Genomic DNA, 21379 nt, shown 5'->3' with positions numbered 1-21379 from the left:
TCAATGTCTTTCTTTACTCGTGTATAATTGTAAATATAAAGCTACTTGTCTCTCTGTGGCTCAGAACAGCTCTCGCACACATTTATTCGACAAAAACTTTTAAACCAATCAAGCTTTAGTCTGAGAAGACTATGGTCCGTGAATGATGCTGTTTATTTTGTTACAGTGGTGAAAATCACAACCCACCTTATCAAAATCATGATTTATTGATAATTATTTGCTTGTTTCACTGGTCTGTGAAGTAAACTTATTAATCCAAAGCTCACTTACACAAAAAAAAAAATAGTCTGTTATTTATAAACAAGCATCCATGTAAAGCTACTGCCAATTTAATTATTCTACAGCTTCAATAAATAGCTAAAATATTAATTTTTAATAAAGCCTAATATTTAAATAATTGGATTATGTTTATAAAATAACTGAGGGGATCTGTGGATATTTTTGTACAGTTAAAAAAAAAAACCCGCACCACTTAAACACACACGAGAGAGAGAGAACCTCCTCATTTCCCTGTACTCTCGTGTTACGTTACAGAAAAGAAATACTGTGATCTGCAACAAGTGCTACAGTAACAAACCAAAACATGTTAACGTCAAGGTTGGAAAAAAATGGATAATTACACATTTATTACATATACGTAACAGAAGGGAAACATCCAGACGAACAAGCAGTTAGACAAAAACAGTTTTTAAAATGTAATAGCTATTAATAAACACTTATTTACACTTGCTAGGCTGCTGAGCCTGAAATACATTCACAAAAAAGATTCAAAAGAAAAATTAGAAAACGTACAAAAAAAAAAAACGGATCAGACTGCTGTTTCAAGTCTTTTAATGCGAGAATGAATAAATAATCCAACACTTCTGTAGTAAAACTAAGGCTGGGCATTTTAAACCACCTATTCGAATAGCCACATTTTGTGGATCATTTCGTATTGTAATGATTAAGAATGGAAAACAGGAAGATAAGATTTGTACTAATGTAATAATAAACCTAGCTGAAGCTGACCTGGATGTGAAACCTGGTTAACAGGATCTTTTTCATCTACTCTTTTTTTTTTTTTTAAATATAGGCCTGATGGGGTTGAAATATTCAGACATGAAGCGACTAATAAGACCCTACTGCAGGAAAAAACAAACCCAACTCTCAGCTGGGACAGAAATAAGGATTTCCATATTATATATCTGCTTCGAAGTGGCCATTTTGCTTGATGAGCTGCTCGGGTTTGTACAGCACATGCACAGTAAAAATGTATCTTAAAAAAAAAAAAATTTACAGTGTCATTCATTTTTATTTCGGATTAAACAAGGTAGATTTGAACACTTAACTCCGTAAACAAATGAACAGCACACAGAGGTGAGATGAGATGTTAAAAGCAGCTCAAGTTAATATTTGCTTAAAACCTGCAGCGCATCGTGACCTGAATGTCAACCGGGCTACATCGTAATCCAACGGGAAGAACAACACGCTTGTAGTGAAGTTTTACTTGCCCTAATTCACATGAACGGATCGTGATGAAGCCCCGAGTCTGACCTCCTGATAGAAGAACGCCTAGGAACGAGAACTTCTGATTGCAGATACAATGGATGCTGTTTTCTTTGTTTTCCTCTCAGTGAAAGTTTTCTATTACAGGAGCTTCATTCTCACAAAACAAAGCGCCAAGCTCATTTTCCCCCCTCACGGCCTTATCAGTAGTAAGGGGATGTCTGCTGGCAGCTTCCCCTGCAGTGGACTTCTCCTTTTCAAAATGCGCCAACCGTCTCTCCTTAGTAATAGTGGCAGATCTGCAGGCGGCTGCCTGGGTCGTTCTTGCCAGGGCTGAAGAAGGGCGAGACGGGCTCGTCAAAGTACGCTGCAAAGCTGTAGACACGCTTCATGGTGACGGCGTCGTAAAAAGCCACGTGGCCACGCTCGTAGTCAAGGAAGACACCGACACGTGGAGAGCTCCAGTAATCGGCCACAGGCACGCGTGCGTCCTCTTCGTTGGCGTAGAGGCGGTCGTGGAGGCTCAGGCTCCAATAACCAGCTGACGGAGACAGGCTAACGAAGCCCTTTCGGTTGCTGCGTGCTGTCGTCACACCCAGATACCACACTCCTTTGTCCCTCACGTCTACCTCCCAGTAGTGCTGGCCGTTGGAGTACTGAGCAGTAGCCAACACGCCAAAGAAGCGCGTGAAGCGGCGTGGCAGGTCAGGTTCGTGCGAGCGTGCCCGGCCTTCCTCCACCTTTGTGTCGAAGTCGCTGATGGCTAGAGACGGGTGCGCTGTGTCCAGATCCAGCGTCAGGTTCTGCGGCACTGAAGGGCAGAGGATGGATGATGTACATTAACTCACCTTTCTATTTATATGACAGAACAGACCTCTTTAAACAGGGGGAAGCCAGCCAACAACGGTGCGAGACTTGATATTATAATTCAAATTTTTTGGGGGATGATCGGAGTATTTTTGATTATTTATTATGTAGAGCCATGCTGTTATACAACATAGTGTGAAGTGGATCATTTTCATTTATACAATGGTTAGTTCCAGTGCACAATTCAGCGGTCTTAAAGTTGAGCGGAATCAAAGGGTACGAGGCGGAATTGAAAAGGCTGAAGCCCTTCACCGTGAACCACAGGGCGAGAAAACTGGGTTTATCTGAGACAGTTTCAAGGCTGGATTTGGGGAGGAATTTCAAATTTATTGTAAACAGCAAAATGGAGTCTGAAGTGACGGGAATCAATGCTAAACATTTTAATAGAACTGCCAGATAGTAATGAATCGAAGAGAAATTCGACAATACAAAACTTTTAGATATTTTTGATGTTTACAAAATCAAGTAACAGTTAAGGCCAATTTATGCTGACAACCCAGTCCTCGCAGATGGCCTCGCAGATGGCGTCGCAGATGGCGTCTGCGTAGCCCCCCCCACCTTCGCAGACGCTCTGCGCGCACCTCCCAAAAATTGTGACCACCGCAGAAGACAGCGTCGCAGACAAGAGGGCTCTGATTGGTCCACTCTACATCCGCTGTACACGCACTTCCGCTTCCCTACTTTCCCGGTTTGGTTTGTTTTCACGACTGCCATTTTTAAAAACACGAGCGAAGATGGAGCAGCACAAAGAGCAGTTGATCGAGGAAGTGAGGAAGTACAGACATCTATACGACTCCAGTTCTAGTCATTATAAGTAACCAGAGGATAAACACTCCACTAACCACACCCACCGACTACTCCTAGCGATTTCGCGACTTCGCGCCCCCTTGCGTTGTGGCGGTGAATAACATCGCGCACGCCTATTACTCCCCGCTCAACGATAAATTACAACTGTCTGCGAAAAGCTATCTGCGAAAGCCTTGTCGCAAGAGCATGCAGAGGCCTTTACAATAACTTGATTTTGTAAACATCAAATATATAGAAATTTGACTATACAAAACATTATTTTCGATTCATTATTCAATTTCTGAACAGTCGGAGTATTGATCGAATCCTAAAGCTTCTATAAGCGTGTCTGTAGTGATATCAGGTACTGAACTTGATTCAGGTTGTTTACATGTTCGATCTTCCCCTTTATCCTCCTTTTGTTTGAAAGGAACCACTCTGCTGCCTTTTGCACAAGTCTGTTCACTTCAGATGAATTCAAATTAGGGATATAAATAAAGCATGTGATCTCTCCTTTTTTTCGCGGTGTGGTTTCCATCAAATCCTGCGTTCTGATTGGCTGGCGAGCGGGTCTGTATCCTACAGTACGGACCCCGGTTACGGACCCCTGGCGACTTGCTCGTTCACAACAACAAACATAGTAGCAATTTTTGTCAACATTTATTTTCGCATTTCTCAGGAGAATAGCATTAATTTTACAGCATGGATAGCAATAACGACAGTGTTCACAGCGAAAGCGAGTTTTACTACCCTGAGGAAGAAGAAATAAATGAAAACATTTCAGGAGAAAGCTAAAAACCTGTAATTTGCTAACGCCGAGCAAAAACATGGCTGAATCCTGAATGACTCAGTTTTGTATAAATAGGGGACTACATAGGCGGCAAAATGTAGTTTTTCCCCTGCCATGGAAGTGCACTTGTATACCGAGGAGGAAGCCATTTGCATTACAGCCATGAATGAGGATTCAAAATTGCGGCTCGGCTCGGTTTCCCCTTTCGGGCGCTCTCGTTTTCTGTTAGAATTTGGTAAAGAAAAAAAAATTCTTTCAAGACCTCGGTCACGGTATTTCACGATACGAACCTCCCAGCTGGTAAATAACATTATTTAGAGCTCATGAATCTATATTCACCTGACAACGAGTGACAGTTCTTGCAACAGCAACTGTACAAAAACAAATGCGTATAAACTCGTGTATATATTTATAATTTTAACGATTACTGTTAACATTAACTGCATGACAGATGTCAAGTCTCGATATGTGACTCCCCTATGACGATGCGCTGCATTCCGTCGCAAGTCAAAATGTAAACAATGTCAATGCGCCAAGCGTGCCGAGTTTGACCCAAAAAACAGGCCGTATACAATAACGGGATAGCGATCGATTATTTATAATGTAATATTTAGCCGACCAGCATTTATCCATGGAGCCGTACACAGACGTATTTCACTCGGTAATCATAGTGATGGCTAAAATTACAGGCTTGCCCGTGGTTCGAGGCCTTTTTGAAAACCAGCTATCTAACTTCTTAGTGGCCGTTTCTACCCATGTGGTAGCGCGGCTCAATCGCAGCACATGAAACATTGTCAACACCTTGTCAGCCAATCAGATTACAGCTTAGTTACAGCACACGGCAGCATAATGGCTGCCTCGGGTTCCTACGGACGTTTAGTGTTTGGCCATTATTTAGTTGAATAAAACTTAGTTTCACATCGCACACTGCTCAGTTTTGTACAGATACGTAACAAACATTTTTTGTTACTCAGTGAAAAACAGACTGCGTTTTGCTGCTGCCGTCGACTGGCTACTTTTGAGGCCTTGGCTAATTTGACTGGATGAGCAGCGCTCCAAGAGTGTTTATATTTTCCAATAACGGCAGCACTGGGCTGTTTTACTCTGTGCATCACTCCGCTTGTCATGTAAAACACACAGTCCTATTTCTACCCAGTTACCATGGTAGTGTTGGCAACATCAGTGGATATGGCAAATGATAATTTTCATTTTCAGGAATAGAACTTTTTCCTAAAAATATGAATGCTCATCAGATGAAAAGGAAGAAAGGACGTCAAGGCACTTTGACAGGAATGTACAAAATCAGTGAGAGCTAACGAGCCAGGTACCTGACGTGCTATAAAGTGAGTGTGGCTTCTTTCGGATCTCACGGAGCAAAACTAAATGGAAAAATTTGTCCCTATTGTGTCCATAATGTCACTCACTCCAGTGCGGCTGTAATTAGCTACGGCATGAGGCTATAGGCTGAGTAGATACGACCAAATCACAGATATTCAATACAACAGCACTCCCTCTTGTGCGATACTGTTCAAATATCAGCAAGGCTCAATGTGAGTTACTCAGTTTGTAATTTAGGAATAAGCAAAACGTCACACTTGGTAACCGTTTATAATTAAATGGTATGAATTGTCTGTAAGACAAGTTAGGTACGGTTACTGATTATGTTACAGTTCCTCACCAGCCTCCCTTTTCTTTTTGTTTATAAGGCCAAAATGCACCTGGTCATGTGACTGAAAAACTGTAAAGTGCAATCATGTCTCTCCTGAGGATTCTTCCCCACTAGGAAACTTAAGTCTTACAAAGCACTGAAACAGATTTCTTCCAAAAGACTTACATCAACTTTTCCAAAAAGAAAACTTCACCATATCAATTATATGTTGTATGTTTTGTTTGTGATGTTAAACAGCTCTTTTTTTTTTTTTAAAGATATTTTTTTGGGCTTTTTGCACCTTTATTGGCTAGGACAGTGCAGAGACAGGAAATGAGCGGGAGAGAGAGATGGGGAGGGACCGGGAAATGACCCCGGGCCGGAGCCGAACCCGGGTCCCCGGACCCATGGCACGGCGCCCCATCCACCTGAGCCACGACGCCCCTTAAACAGCTCTTTAAAAGAAAAAAAAAAATACAATTAAGATAAAAAAAACTTTATTAATCCTGAGGGAAATCCTTGTACCAGAAGTCGCTCCATAACAATACAGTACAAGTTAAAATACAACAATACAAGCTGGAGGGGAGGGGGGAAAAAGTACATAAGAACTGTGCAAGAAATAAATGCCTAAAAACAGTGCCTAAGAGAACAACAATAGAAATACTGCAAGTTACATAAGGGGAATAGAAAAAGCAAAAGCCAGTGTGTCGATGCTTAACATTCTAACCGCTAGATTATGATGGAGCCTCTGCTATAAAAGTATACTGGGCTGTTAGCAGTGCAGTCGAGTCACTAAACCTCGAGTCAGAGTCCAGTCTCAAGTCCCTAGTGTTCAAGTCCAAGTCAAGTCATTAAAGAAAATTTCAAGTCGAGTCCACTATTGATCCGAGTCAAGTCGGAGTCCAAGACTCCAACCGCACTATTTGACGGTGGCGGTTTAGCACCATTAGTTTCTTCCTGAACGTGACGTATGAACAGGTGAATGTGCTTCTCCTTTATCAGGGAGTGCGAAGTATTCTTTCAGAGATGGTTGGGAGATGGATGGAAGTGCAGAAGGTGTGTTTATTAATACGAGTGAAGACGGTAAACAATCCAGAACGGCGGGCAAAATCATAAAACAGTGAAACAGGCAACAGGTCAAGCGAGGCACAAACAGGCTATCGTAGACTCGGCAGAATCAAAGACGAGAAACAGGAAATCAAACAAGGCTCGGTAATGTGTCAGCAACACAACTCAATACTTCGCAAAATAAGTGTGTTTTCGCAGTTTTTATATCGGCGCACTGATTGCACCTTAATCCTGTGCAGGTGCGAGTCGTTTATGGCGCGCGAGAGAGTCCGGAGCGCGCCCGAGAGTCTATCTGCAGGTGTGACACTCTTGCACGAAATTAGTATGAAAATTAATGTAGCTCTAAATATCTTATGCCAAATTATTATGGCATGTTACAAAAAAAAAAAAAAAGAAAAAATCAGAGTCCTCGTCTCCAATTTATGAGTCCGAATGCAGTTAATGCACGAGTCCGGGTCATCAGTGCTCAAGTCGAGTCACGAGTCGGACTTGGGTACTACAAGCCTGGCTGTTAGTATAGGAATGACATGCATTAGAACTGGCAAATGACTATAAACCTATATGTATATTGTATATAAATAATGATCATTGTTATTATTATATAGACCGATATCCCATCACTTGTTCAAGTCCCAGTGATGCCACAGCCATCCATGGCCAGAAGCTCAAGCCAGCAAAACTGGCCTACGCTCTCAGGGAGGGTGGAGTGGCAGCATACTCACTCTCCCCAGTCAATTACAGCGACAGGAGACAACCATCAGTGTCTATGGTGGTGTTTACATTAGACCGTATCCGTCTCGTTTTCGTCGCGGATGCACTGTCCGTTCACATTAAAACGCCGGGAAACGACTCCACAGGCGGAACAACTTGAATCCGCCAGGGCCCACGTATTCAATCCATTACGTATCTGATCCAGTGCTGTGTAAACATTGAGGAACGAGGATACGCTGTGCTGAGCTCTAGCTGACGTCGTCATTGGACAACGTCACTGTGACATCCACCTTCCTGATTTGCTGGCGTTGGTCATGCCACGTTGGTCATGTGACGCGACTGCTGAAAAACGGCGCGGACTTTCACTTCCTGCTATTTGTCTCGAATCACTGCTCGTGCGCTTCACTCGCGCGCTCTGTGAGCTGCGCAGGGCCGGAGTGCGCACCCTCCAGAGGGCACTCGCTGTTCAGGGCGGAGTGATTTGGAGCGCAGGATGCCTGCGGAGCCGAGCGTATCCTTGTATTGGCGTTGCTGTGTGCACGCGAATCGTTTTAAAAACGTTAATCTGATGATCCGCTGATACGGTCTAATGTAAACACCACCTATGAGCTCTTATGTGTGGGGGTAGCTTTCACCTTAACTCGTTGGTTAGTGCTGTGTGATTGGGAGAACTGTCAAGGGGGAATATTTAATAAATATTTAAAATAAAAAAAAAACCCACACAAACACCACACTACACGCATTCTGATTCGAGAATTCATCCATGCTGTGATATAAACTGAAATATTATTTCGTTCACTCTGGGGTTTTATCCGTTATACAGCATGTTCCAGAAGACCGCATGTTTCTCAGACAGAACGTGTTTGACTTTACATTTTACCTCAAACCCACTACAGTATTATTCCACCCGTCCCTGATTATTCTCCTACACAGATGCAGGGCTTGGAGAAAGAACATACGAGCTGTTTTTTTTTTTTTTCCCCTCAGGAGTAGAGAGATGAGAGTAGTGCTGCGTTCGTGGTGCTGTCTAAGTGGTAATTTGCAAGTTGTAATAATGTAATTTCCCACCTCGGCACGTCTGACGTGGGGGAAGAAAAAAAAACAAGAACAAACGGATGCCTCAACGAAGGGGTGCATTTTTGTCCGTTCTATCGGAGCATGTAACGCTCAACCTCATAAGCTACGTTATTTTACAGTTACAGGCCTGAGAGGCTAAATCTAGTACAGTGAACATTTCTGAATGAAATCGAAAATCGCCAGTGACCAGTTTAATCTTTTTATGCCTCCGCCACCTTAAGGTGCAGGAGGCGTTATGTTTTCGGGTTGTCCATCCGTCCCGAAACCTTGTGAACGCGATCTCTCAAAGGCTAATGAAAGGAATTTCACCAAACTTTCACCATTTGTGCGCTTTGGGACAAACATGAACTGATCAGATTTTGAGATCAAAAGGTCTAAGGTCAAGGTCATTGTGAGGTCAAGTGTCTGTCCGAAAACCTTGTGAACACAATATCTCCAAGGCGAATGAAAGGAATTTCACCAGGTCAAGATTACTGTGAGGTCAAATGTCCATCCCCAAATCACAACTTAATAAGGCGTGTAGTCTACCGGGCAGAGGCCTCCCCATCGATGCTATTGGCGTCGAGTTCTATCTAGTTGCAGGTTGTTCTGTATCTCTGGCAGTGTGTGCATTTTTATGATCTACCGCGAAAAGCACACAGCGTAAAGTGCCTTTGCTGGACAGTTTTTATAATAAATCTGAATAGGCGCGTGTGTGTGTGTGGTTCTGAAGTAATTTATTAAACCAATACTGGGATGCAGGCACTCACTTGCGGCCAGCGCTCTTTACTTACTCGTATGCAGCACATGCATCATCTTCTTCCATAAGATGAGCTGAAAGGGTCCAGTGAACTCGGTGAAATCAGGTGGACAGTTCACCGCTTGTACCGTCAGGTAAACGTGACTTGGGCTAAAATCAAGACAACAGCATTTACGCACCCAGTACATTCCTGGGCAAGACTGTTTATAATAAATAAATTAAATTCTAAATATAATTCAACATACCTTGAATATGCTTTGCTGATACTCTGAAAGAGATATCCATAAGATAACTGAACATAAGGGATTAAAAAAAAACCTACATCATGCGTGTGTACATATAAAACCAAGGGAAGTGAGACATACCTCGAAGTTTGCGACCTCGCTGAGCTGGTTCTGAATTTCAGCAATGGCCTTGTCCACTTTAGCTGCCTCACTTTCCACCAGCTTAAGATTCTCATCGATCAGTGCTATAGTAGCTGCCTCCTCGGCCTCCAGCCTCTCCAACAGTCTGTCCTTCTCATCCAGCAGGAACTGCACCAGTGCTCCAACATCGTCCTCGATCTTTTCCTTCAGAGCCTGCTTCTTTAGCTGTGAGCATGGGAACAGAGTGCATCTGCTGATTTGGCTTGGATTATGGTGCGACAGTAAGTCTGACATCCAAATTATCTCTTTAATGTAGTGCAGGATGATATCCAGTGGGTTCGGAAAGCAAGGATTAAAATTAACTGCTTTGGCTGTCTATCCCTGCTGCTGAGAAGCAGCCCATATGGCGTGATGCTGCCGCCACCACCACGCTTCACTGTCAGGATAGCATTAGCCAACTGATGAGCAGGACCTGGCTTTCGCAAGGCCATACATTTCTAATTTTTTTCTCATCAGACCACAGAATCTTTTTCTTCATGCTCTCAGAATCCATTACATGCCTCCCATATACCATTTACTCAGGGGTGGCTTTAGTCTAGCCACGCTATCATAAAGGCCTGACTGAGGATTTCTGCTGTTCTTCTGGTTCTCTCCAGAGGCCTTCTGAAGCTTGAGACAATGTCCACTGTTAAAAGTACTATACAACCAAGAGTGCTCTGAGAGCACAATATCCCCCGCTGGCAACTCTGCCATAATTCTGGTAAAACGCAACTGAATTGAACAAAATTGCAATATGTGTATTACCGACATAAAGAATCCTGTCAACTTTCGTGGAATTCCTCCAAAAATTGTGAAAGGAGTTGATTTCAGAAGGTGAGTACCCTTCCCCGGACGGACAGACATCGCCGCGACATAATTCCCCTTCGGGCCTTTCAGCCAGTGGGGGATAAAAATCGCAAGGGAAGTTGATTTCAGAAAGCAAGCACACCTTGATGAAATTGCCAAAGTACAAGTTTGTTAATAATCAAGGGCAGAACTCTGGGAAAATTTGCCCAAACTAAACGAAATTTCAATGTGTATATAACTGTCATATAACAAAGCCTTTTGCAAAGTTTGGTGAAATTCCTCCACAAATTGTGAGAGCAGTTGATTTCAGAAGAACGTACACCCTCATGAAATTGTCAAAGTTATTTAATCAAGGGTCAAAACTCTGGTAAAATTTTCACACACACAAAAAAAAATTAAAATCGCAATACGCGTATTACCGTCATAACAAAGAATCCGACCAAGTTTCATGAAATTCCTCCAAAAATTGAGAGAGGAGTTGATTTCAGAAGGTGAGCACCCTTTCCCAGGATGGACGGAAATCGCCACGACATAATCCCTCTTGAGGCCTTTCGGCCAGCGGGGGGATAAAAAAAAAAAAAAAACTGAAATGAATTGCATTGAAGCTCATGGCCATTGGGTTCCTGGTCACCTCCCTCCCAAGACTCTTTCAGTCCAGTTACCGTATTTGGTAAGACAGCAAGCATTAGGAAGAGTCCAAGGGATTGTGGGATGGCATGTAATGGGACCCTAACTCAGGAGGTGGTGAAAAAAAGTTGAGCTGGATTAAATTTTACGCAGCCATTTAGCGCGGACTCAGGAGCCAACATGCTGCTGAATACTGTTCTGTGTAAAAACAGTTGCTTCTGCTGTATGTTCTTCCAAATAATCAAAATTAATGCAAGCAAGACCCCAATCTGCATAGCTGTAAAAACAACTGCTTGCAAAAAGTTCCCCAAACTGTCCAGAGCGCTTGGGGAGTTAAGGCCAATTTATGCTGACAACCCAGTCCTCGCAGACGGCATCGCAGATAGCGTCTGCGTAGCCCCCCCCACCTTCGCAGACGCTCTGCGCGCACCTCCCAAAAATTGTGACCACCGCAGAAGCCTCGCAGACAGCATCGCAGACAAGAGGGCTCTGATTGGTCCACTCTACATCCGCTGTACACGCACTTCCGCTTCCCTACTTTCCCGGTTTGTTTTGTTTTCACGACCGCCATTTTTAAAAACACGAGCGAAGATGGAGCAGCACGAAGAGCGGTTGATCGAGGAAGTACGTACATCTATACGACTCCAGTTCTAGTCATTATAAGTAACCGGAGGATAAACACACCACTAACCACACCCACCAACTACTCCTAGCGATTTCGCGACTTCGCGCCCCCTTGCGTTGTGGCGGTGAATAACATCGCGCACGCCTATTACTCCCCGCTCAACGATAAATTACAACTGTCTGCGAAAAGCTATCTGCAAAAGCCTTGTCGCAAGAGCATGCAGAGGCCTTGAAACGCAAGTAGTGGCTGATCTGCAATAAAATATTACAACAGTCTGCTGTTTGATAACTTGTATAAAATCAACATATATTGGAAATCTACAATTTCCTGATTAAAAAAAAAAAAGAAGTGTACATGCATTTGCAAACCTTGTAAAAACGATACACTTAAATTGTACCATAATGGAGTTATTTCATTTTGGTTGCACAGTACATATTGCTTATTCACATGCCCATTGAAGTCAACGAAAAGAAAGATCAAACTTATCATACTTTGACGTCTGCTTTGGCTTGCTCATCTGTGGCTTTGACTCGGGCACACATGGACTTCTGCCAGTTCAGTTTGATGAGCCTCAGCTTTAGGCCTCCCTGAGTATTAAAGAAAGGAAGTTCAGCAACATTACCAGATCCTCACGGAAATGTCCCGGTATTATAGACCACTCAGAAGTACGACCATCCCTGTGTCCGAAATCACTCACTGTATAGTGAGTTCACCATTTTGTAGTGCTGTCAATGTATAGTGAGAATTATTACACCCTATATAGTGGGCTCATTGTCTCCCACAATACACTGTGAAGAGTAGTGCACAACCGATGGTCACTAACCAAGCAATATAAACCATCACGCACTGCAGTCGCACTGAAAGAAAAAAAAAAAAAAAGTGTGTTGGGGTGAATGGACGGAGGAAGAAACGCATTATAAACGGACATTCAAGTAAAATTAAAAATAGAGAATAGAAAAAAAGCTAAAACAGAAGAGGACATAAAATACAAGAGTGCAGAGCGAGGAATTAATCAAAAGGCAGCAGCAAAGAAGAAAGTATTCAGCCTTGATTTAAAAGAACTGAAAGATGCAGGTACTTTGTATTGATTAATGTGGGAAATGCGCTCAGTAGCTATAATATGGATTTATCACAAAAATACATGCATGTATTTATTATTTTGAAAGCCCACCAGCTGACTGATCTGGCGCGATTTAATTGTGCGACAGTAATGACGTAAATAATGGCGCGGCGGAGTAGTGTCCGAAAGCGTTTTTTCATTTTACCAATGAGCTCACTATACAGCAATTCCCTAGATAGTGAGTAGTGAATGAGCGAGTGATTTCAGACACAGCCCATGATCACTACTTCTTATTAGTGTATTAAAAACTGACACACGATGTCTGGTGAGTGTTACAGCTCACCTTCATGTCCTCAACAACCTCTGGAACAGGAGCAACATCATGGAGCCTGAAAGCCATTAAATACATTAGTAGGCATTGTGTATGACCCAAAGCTGTGGGAATTTTATCGGAATAGCATTTTACATGTACCGTATTCTCTGGACTATAGAGCGCACCTGTATATAAGCCGCATCCGCTCTATTTTTAAAAAAAAAATTAAAAAAAAGATATACAAGCCGCACCGGGCTATAAGCCGCAGATATCTATGTTGAAAAATTAGATATTTACTGCATGTACAGAACGATTTTGTACTGTAAATGTACATGTATGTACCTGAACAGATTCTTTCCGAACAGTGCCTTTTAACACGGCAGCAACTTTGCTGATTAAAACGGAACAGAACCAAGAGAAAATAACCGGTATTTATTTACCTTCATTTCTCCTGTGTTTGAAACCACAAGTCACTTTAATCATCTTCGCTGGATTTGAAAATAATTACCAGTTAGTAATTTGTCGTGCGTGTTCTATCTGCTAAAGATCTGCTAATTCTTCTTTGCATTGATTTTTCGTCTCTCTTATTTTTGATTCTACTTCCGGTTAGAGCGCCCCTAGCGGTGGAAGAAAAATCCACAGAATAGCCGCACCTTTGTATAAGCCGCATGGTTCAAAACCTAGGAAAAAAGTAGCGGCTTATAGTCCAGAAAATACGGTAGATGGAAACTAGCTTGATCGATCGGTCACATTCTGCTGCTTGAGAATGCCTTGCTTTACTACAAGAGCTTTATTTCATAGAGCATAATAACGGGGGAACTGTAGTCCGATTGTAGCGGTGTACTCTGGCTCCAATTATTAACTAGAAGGGCATTCGGTACAGCGCATAACTCCGCCAAGCCACGTATTCAGATTTGCATCAAAATATAATCATGTGGCTCATGGCCCACCATCCCTCAAAATCCCGTCACTACTTTTTCAGTTACGGTGGGAACAGATAAAATAACAAACGGAGGTGAAAACATAACCTCCTCCAACAAAGTTGGCAGAGGTAATTAATGTTATCATTTATAATAGTAAAATTTACACAAAAAAAAAAAATAATAATAATAATAATAATCTGACCTTCAGTAGAGGAGATATTTCCATATTTAAATAATGCTGGCTGGCTTCTTTTCATGGTCTATCAGATATATTCCATTCAGCTAGCATGATATTGAATGAATGGAAGATGAGTAGCTGATATCTGATACACCATGAAAAAAGCCAGCCAATATGATTATTATACACGTTCTTTTCGGGTATTGAACATCTCATTGGCCGAATCCCATTTCACCCCTTGGCCCAACCCCTTGGCCCTTCCCCTCCATTTTGCGCGTTCACGTGAAGGGGTAGGGGTATCCCAATCCCAGTTAACGCGGAGGGGTAGGGGAAGGGGGAGGGCTTCTGTACCCCTCCAAACGGAGATTTTCCTGGAGCTGACTCCGAACGAAGGGGTTTGAGTGATTTCCCACAATGCCATGCGGATTTCAGCGAGATTTCATGCGGATTTCATAAAGATGGCGGTTCCCGCGGCGAAAGATTGTCATAAATGTATTTTCTCCATTATTTACGTGTTTTAAGTTGTTATCCAGAGGAAACACGCCGCTTGATTCGCTTTCGAGCTGAGAATGAGCAGCGATTTCTGAAATCCAAGCTGCTGCTAAAAAGCTTTGGGAGTGAGTATTGTTTTCGGTTGCTTTACTGCGTACGTTTTGTTCTGTTATTCTCGCTTTTATTGTTTACATGAGTGTTCTGACACCTCATTCTGTCGGATGTGGTGCACGAAGCACCAAAGATATCCCATTCAGTGGTGTTAGTTAACAAATCACACCCTGCCAGCAGAGATTTCTGGCTCTGACTGTAGCAGCTGGTCGCAGCCAATGACGCATTTGGTCGCGTTTTGCTAACGTAAACGCTGACGGAGGTACGCGATGACGTATGCGATCGTTGAAGGGCTATCCCAGTACGTAAGGGTTGAATTTCAAGCCCTATCCCTTGTAGCTCAGTTTCAAGGGGAAGGGCCAAGGGGAAGGCGGAGGGGAAGGGGGAGGGGTAGAAATTAGAATTGGGATTGGGCCTTTCTCTTTCAAAATTCTCCCAAAAGCTTTCGTATTTAAAGTGCATATCACGGGTAAATTCAGGCGCAAGATCAATGTAATTCTCCTATTTTATATGAAACTTTGGTCAAATATCTGTCACATTTTGTGCAATTTTTTTTTTTACCTTGCGCAATACCAGAAAAATTCAGTTGAAATCTAGCCATTTGAGGCGAATTGGTCCGCCTCTGAAAAAAACTTGGCATTTGGATTTCCCAGCAAACGTTGATTTTCGTGACGTCGCGTGCGGGACGCCTCCTTCTGAATCCTACGTCAGCGCTGGTTTGTTTATGAAGAAACGACCTGGTGGTTTTCTGCAAATTTCTTCAACGTTATCGCGTAATTATTAAAATGGTTAACAGATGTATCGTAGGAGGGTGTAGCAACACCAATCTTGATGGGATTAGCACTCATCGTTTCCCAAAAGACCGGACAATGAGAGAGAAATGGGAGCGCTTGGTCTACACAGGCTGTGCACTGAAACCGTGCAAAGCTCTCGCAGCCTGCTGGCGCTTCCGCAGGTAACGTCACGAATCTGGCTCCAGACTCGCTTGGGATTTTTCCAGATGCGTTTTGTTATTTTATTTTTTTCTGCTGTAGACAGATGGCCTTGTGCAAAATTACCCTTCTGGATGAGTGTGTAACGGGACATACTTTCATATTAAAAAAAAAAAAAAAATTGGTCCAGGATATGCACTTTAACAAAGCAAACCTGGCGGCCATGTTTGTTTACAAACTGTCACAGTCGCTCGCTAGCGTGGAAGTTCTACATCTCTGAAGCGTGACGTCATGTCTTGACGACCATGCAGTATCGTAAACCATATTCAACGCTCATTCTCCATTGGGTAGGGTGACGTAATAGACATAGGATAAGTGATACGCTAACAATATTGCATGCTATCAAACCTCAACCCGAATGAATGAAACCGGCCACGAGGGAATAGAGTATGTGTTTTTATTCCTTTGAAAAAGTGGCCTGTATGTATGATAATTTATTATATTAACCAGGCTCCACTCCCCGTTTACTTGATGCGCACAAGCCGTACCTTGTGTAAAGAAAATCGCGAGCCGTCGCAGAATCCCAGACACTGCACTGCTTCTAGTATCACTGTTCTCCCTTTCTCTCTCCCTCCCTCCCTCCGTTCATGTTGCAGCCAAATTGGAAACGATGAAAATTTTTCTTTGAATTTTTAGGAAAAACAAAACACTCCTCATTTTAATGGGAAAAAATATCCTGGAGCAATAATCAAATTAGCTTGGAGCAGCGCTGAAGTAACATCTGTGTGATAAACACTGAATGAACTAATATGTACAGCAGATGGTGATTCCCAGACTGAGTACAGCAAAAAGCAACGCATTTTATTCTCTAACATATTCAAACGTTGAACACCCTTACAGGACACTTAGCAGACACTCTTATCCAGAGCGACGTACGACGAGTGCAAAAGTCAGGTAAACAAAGTGCTGAGAACAGGCAAACAAACGGAGGTGAAACATAACCTGCTACAACAAAGTCGGCGGAGGGAAAGATAAATTTCACGTCTGTATCCTTAGCTCATTACTACGCTCAGCAGGTATACGATTAGGAAAATGATTACATTCTGCTGCACTCTGGCCTTCCAGAACCAGATCTTCGTGCTCCTTACCTGTGATCTCTCGACTCTCTGCACACCACACAGATGGGCTTTCGGTCTGTGTGGCAGTAGAGTTTTAGCTCCTCATGGTGTCGCTCACATTTACCATCCGTTTTGGCTGGTTTGGCCGGTGCAGAAGGCCTGCACGTCTTCAGACACTCAAACTCGCTCAGTTTATCCACCAGGTTCTTCACCAAATAATTCTTTGTGAAGCTCATTTTGCCAAACACCTGTGAAACAAGCATTAATAGCTTTTTATATACATGACTGGACAATTCTAATATCTTCTGCTTGAGGCATTTTGATATTTACGGACAGAAAGATGTCAAATCTAGCATACTTTTTAAAATTACACCTATCCGTCCGCTTCTGCATTCATGACCTCAGAGATGCCCATGATTGGCTAGTCTCACTCTGATTGACAGGGGAGAGAGAGCGGGAGAGCATACCTTCCCTCCTACCCAGAAGCCACAGCCGATTTTGCTCTCTTGGCTCCCAGCCATATTTGGCTGTTGCATGGTTAGGTTTTTTTTTTTTTTGGGGGGGGGGGGGGGGGGGGGGTTAGTCCCTTCTGCATCAGGATCTGATCTGGTCTTCCCAGGCACTCTCCTGTCCCAGTACTACCCAGTTCCTTAAAGGGGAACTGAAATCATTTTTAAACTTGCTTTATTTCTTAATTAACGTGTTGTTCAATTACGTTTTCGGTTTTATTAACCCTATATCGTGACTCGTATTTGTATATTATATTACACTTATCAGCCTTTTCGGTTTTTAGCCATGTCGAATGTAGTTTGTCTGGTCCACGGCAGGCATCGCTTATCCACGCGATCTTCACGAGACTTGCGCGAGACTTCAAAGGTGAACTGTCAGCGCCGCCATTTTGAAAACTGTTTACACAGCGGCCAGATTACCGTATCATTCCAATTTAGGTTAATTTTGAGATTTGCCAGCTTCATCAGTGATGGAGTGTCAGTCCTGCACGCTGTGGCACGTGCACCTGAAGGCACGCCGTGAATAAGGTGCACCTAAGCTCAATTAAGGAACTGTGTTTGCCTATTTAAGGGACTGTGCTGATGCATTTGCATCACGAAGTATTACGATACACATGTACGCATTACCGAGCCTTTCTACCCGTTGTCTTGATTTCCTGTTTCTCGTTCTTGTCCTCGCTTAGCCTTTGATATACTGTTTGCACCTCGACCGACCCTTTTGCCTGCATTCTCGTTTTTGATCTAGCCTGCCGTTTTGGATTGTTTGCCTGCGTATGTACGTTTTATATATTCTGCACTTTATTAAACCGTATACTTCTGCACATCCATCCGCCTCCTTCGCATACGTGACCTGGAGATTATTCCATACGACTTCAAACCAACGTGGAGTAAAGAAGAGTTGGAAAGACGACAGGATAAGGACGCATCCATCGTGCTGGTATTTACGTCATTACTGTCCAGGCTTTCATCTAAACCGGGGAACAGGGGCGCTGTGCCCTCTTACCGAAATGCTGATTGAACCCCAAGTCACACTTAGGCCATGCACTTATATGCTACTGCACAACATGCAATCTTTCTCAAAACAATCTTTTCTCCGTGAAAACATCCCAGCAACACCACGTGACAATGTGTCTGATCATCAAATACGTTATAATTACTCCAAAAATATTCCAACAGTAGTAGATACACCGCCAGACGGTGCAAAAACAATCCAAATTGGCGTTTTCCAGACTGAGGCGCCACGTTGTTTACTTGCCATGGCTGCTCTCGCGAGATTTGACATGGGTTACATACAAGGTCAGCTGACTTGTAGAGCGAGATTTCTCGAGACTGAATGACCTTTCACCCACCGGCGTGGGAGTTTTTGACAGAAGTAGTTCGCGAGTTGTTTTTGTTGACACTTGGGCATTTAAAGATGTCATCCCACAGCACGAAACGGAAGAAAGCCAAAGACTGTCCAGGACAGAAGATGATTACTTTTCTTTTTCAATGTTAACAATTTCCCTGTCAGATAGCCACAGAATGTCCCATTGTAGCCTCAATTTTTCAAAGGCTTCGCACGGCGGAGGGGACAACCGGCACCATCCCCCCCCCCGGTCGCTTCGCTCCCTCGCCATGGTGAGCACCCTCATACTAAATTTTTCTAGAAAACCCCCTGCTGTCGCACAATTAAAACGTGCCAGATCAGGCAGCTGGTGGGTTTTCAAAATAATAAAAACACATACATGTATTTTTGTGATGAATACATATTATACTGAGCGCATTTCCCACATAATCCTAACTAAAGGCCAATTTATGCTGACAACCCAGTCCTCGCAGATAGCGTCGCAGACAGTGTCTGCGTAGCCCCCCCACCTTTGCAGACGCTCTGCGCGCACCTCCCAAAGATTGTGACCACCGCAGAAGCCTCGCAGACAGCGTCGCAGACAAGAGGGCTCTGATTGGTCCACTCTACATCCGCTGTACATGCACTTCCGCTTCCCTACTGTCCCGGTTTGTTTTGTTTTCACGATCGGCATTTTTAAAAACACGAGCGAAGATGGAGCAGCACGAAGAGCGGTTGATCGAGGAAGTACGTACATCTATACGACTCCAGTTCTAGTCATTATAAGTAACCGGAGGATAAACACTCCACTAACCACACCCACCAACTACTCCTAGCGATTTCGTGACTTTGCGCCCCCTTGCGTTGTGGCAGTGAATAACATCGCGCACGCCTATTACTCCCCGCTCAACGATAAATTACAACTGTCTGCGAAAAGCTATCTGCGAAAGCCTTGTCGCAAGAGCATGCAGAGGCCTTTAGGTTTCGGACAGCACTACAAAATGGCGTCCCTACTATATAGTGCCCTATATAGTGAGTAGGGAGTGATTTCGGACACAGGGAAAACTTCCGGCTTGATTACATCAGCATTCGAAGGAGGGCGCGCGCGTCTTTTGACAACATTGGCAGATGTTGGTCACTTTGATTTCCGCTGTACGTTTTACTTCCGTCCTACGAAGTCTCGCACAGGTCTCAGCGAATCTTGTTTACGGCCATTGCTTTGACATGTGGACTGATATTACATAGCATATTTCAAACGCTCATAACTTGTTATAGCAGTGACACTGCAAATGCATTCCTATATTTTATAAAATGAGAGAAATAGAATTTTGATAATAAAAAATTTGCCTTCAGTTCCCCTTTAAGGCGCATGGGTGTGGCGCTGATCTCCGATTTGTTAGCCCTTGGCCTCTCGTCTATTATATAGCTAGGGTTACAGTGGGAAGACTAACCCCCTGGTAACCACGAGAGTTTGAGGACCCCACTCACATCTGTATCACAGCATGCCTTGCCAGATGGCAGTGCCATTTTTTTGATGGTCTTTGGTACGACCCGACCGCAAGTAGAACTCACGATCTCCAGGATTTGACAGGCGAATGCTTTTTTTGCTTGACAAAACAGCGATGCCTGATCCTGACACATCTCCTCTCGCCCTCTGGACTGGCCTGATGCAGCTCTAATCCCTATTTCTTCTTGGAGCTCCTGTCCTCATGACTCACTATCTGCTCCTGTAAGTGGCCTCGCATAGAAACGAAATAGATTTGTCCTTCCCAAAACCAGCTTATTATACCCAAGTGAATCTTCTGACCTGCTGTAATCATGAAGACTTGCTGATGCTCATCCCTTCCAGAACACTCACTGCTGCTTGTCTTTATTGTATTCAGTTGGAGAGAAATAAAAAAATAAACTGATTTATGATTAACCCAGAAGAGGATGGGTTTCATGTAGAATCTTCTCAAAATTTCTTCCTCACGTTGTTTCAGGGAGTTTTTTCCCTCACCAGCTGCCATCTTTGGCTTCTTCAGGAGAAACCGTTGCTGTAAAGCTGCTCTATGCCAATGTTTATTTTTTTTAAAAAAAAGTTGCTAAAATAACACTGAATTGGGTTGTTTTCTCGTGAGATTCGAGATATTTAGGTGCTGAATCACATACTAAATGCTTTTAGGTCAAGTTATTATTGTGTGAAAATATCACATTCCTAATACAGTTAGCAACAGCTGTGAGGTGCTTTAATTAGCCAGTTTGTTAGCTAAAGTACTAGCTATTTATCGATTTGTTGTTGTTGTTGTTTATGTGGCAGAAATACAGCTTTAGGGGTAACAAAGCTCTAAAAACGACAGTTAATGAGGTGAACTGTTCGGAAAGTACACGGTTGAAGTTACAGTTTAAGCTCGTTTATCATTACAGTTAGCGTAGTGAACTTAGCCACTTGGAGAATTAGCGTAAAAACAAACTGAACTTCCGCTACAGAGCAAAAGACATGAAAACAAACCCACCATCCGACACTCTGGACACTGGTACCCGATATCGTCTCCTCCGTTCTCCTCCCAGTGCATTAAAATACACATCCGGCAAAAGTTGTGACCGCATTTTAAAATAACCGGATCGTCAAAATAATCCAGACAAATAGCACAAATCAATTCCTTCTGTAATTCCCCCTTTTTATCTGCAGCGGCAGCCATGTCATCACAAAACAAGCAGCTTCCTGTAGAGTGCGACAGGATAACGGAGCATACACACACGCACGAGGGCAGTACACACGAACTGATGACGTAGTGCACAGAAA

General features: G+C 43.2%; 2 protein-coding genes across 3 annotated transcripts in view; one reads left to right on the top strand and one right to left on the bottom strand.

The window, feature by feature from the left end:
- Positions 1-21379, top strand: part of trim3b (tripartite motif containing 3b) — a 104494-nt gene that overhangs the window by 77646 nt on the left and 5469 nt on the right. The window lies entirely within an intron of this gene.
- Positions 13-21327, bottom strand: trim47 (tripartite motif containing 47). 2 transcript variants are annotated; one of them, XM_060909431.1, is made up of 8 exons: positions 21090-21327; positions 16792-17009; positions 13038-13083; positions 12126-12221; positions 9537-9761; positions 9417-9463; positions 9206-9321; positions 13-2296 (listed from the first exon to the last, which is right to left on the bottom strand). In XM_060909431.1, the coding sequence occupies exons 1-8, from the start codon at positions 21273-21275 to the stop codon at positions 1767-1769; spliced, it is 1464 nt and encodes a 487-aa protein (XP_060765414.1). In that variant the 5' UTR covers positions 21276-21327; the 3' UTR covers positions 13-1766. The 2 variants fall into 2 exon arrangements, with proteins under 2 accessions (XP_060765414.1, XP_060765415.1); XM_060909432.1 differs by having other exon boundaries at positions 9417-9439.

Source organism: Neoarius graeffei, chromosome 25, assembly GCF_027579695.1.
Source record: "Neoarius graeffei isolate fNeoGra1 chromosome 25, fNeoGra1.pri, whole genome shotgun sequence".
Taxonomy (NCBI): Eukaryota; Metazoa; Chordata; class Actinopteri; order Siluriformes; family Ariidae; genus Neoarius; species Neoarius graeffei.
The sequence above is the reverse complement of the archived record's forward strand: the minus strand, read 5'-3'. Positions and strand labels throughout refer to the sequence as shown.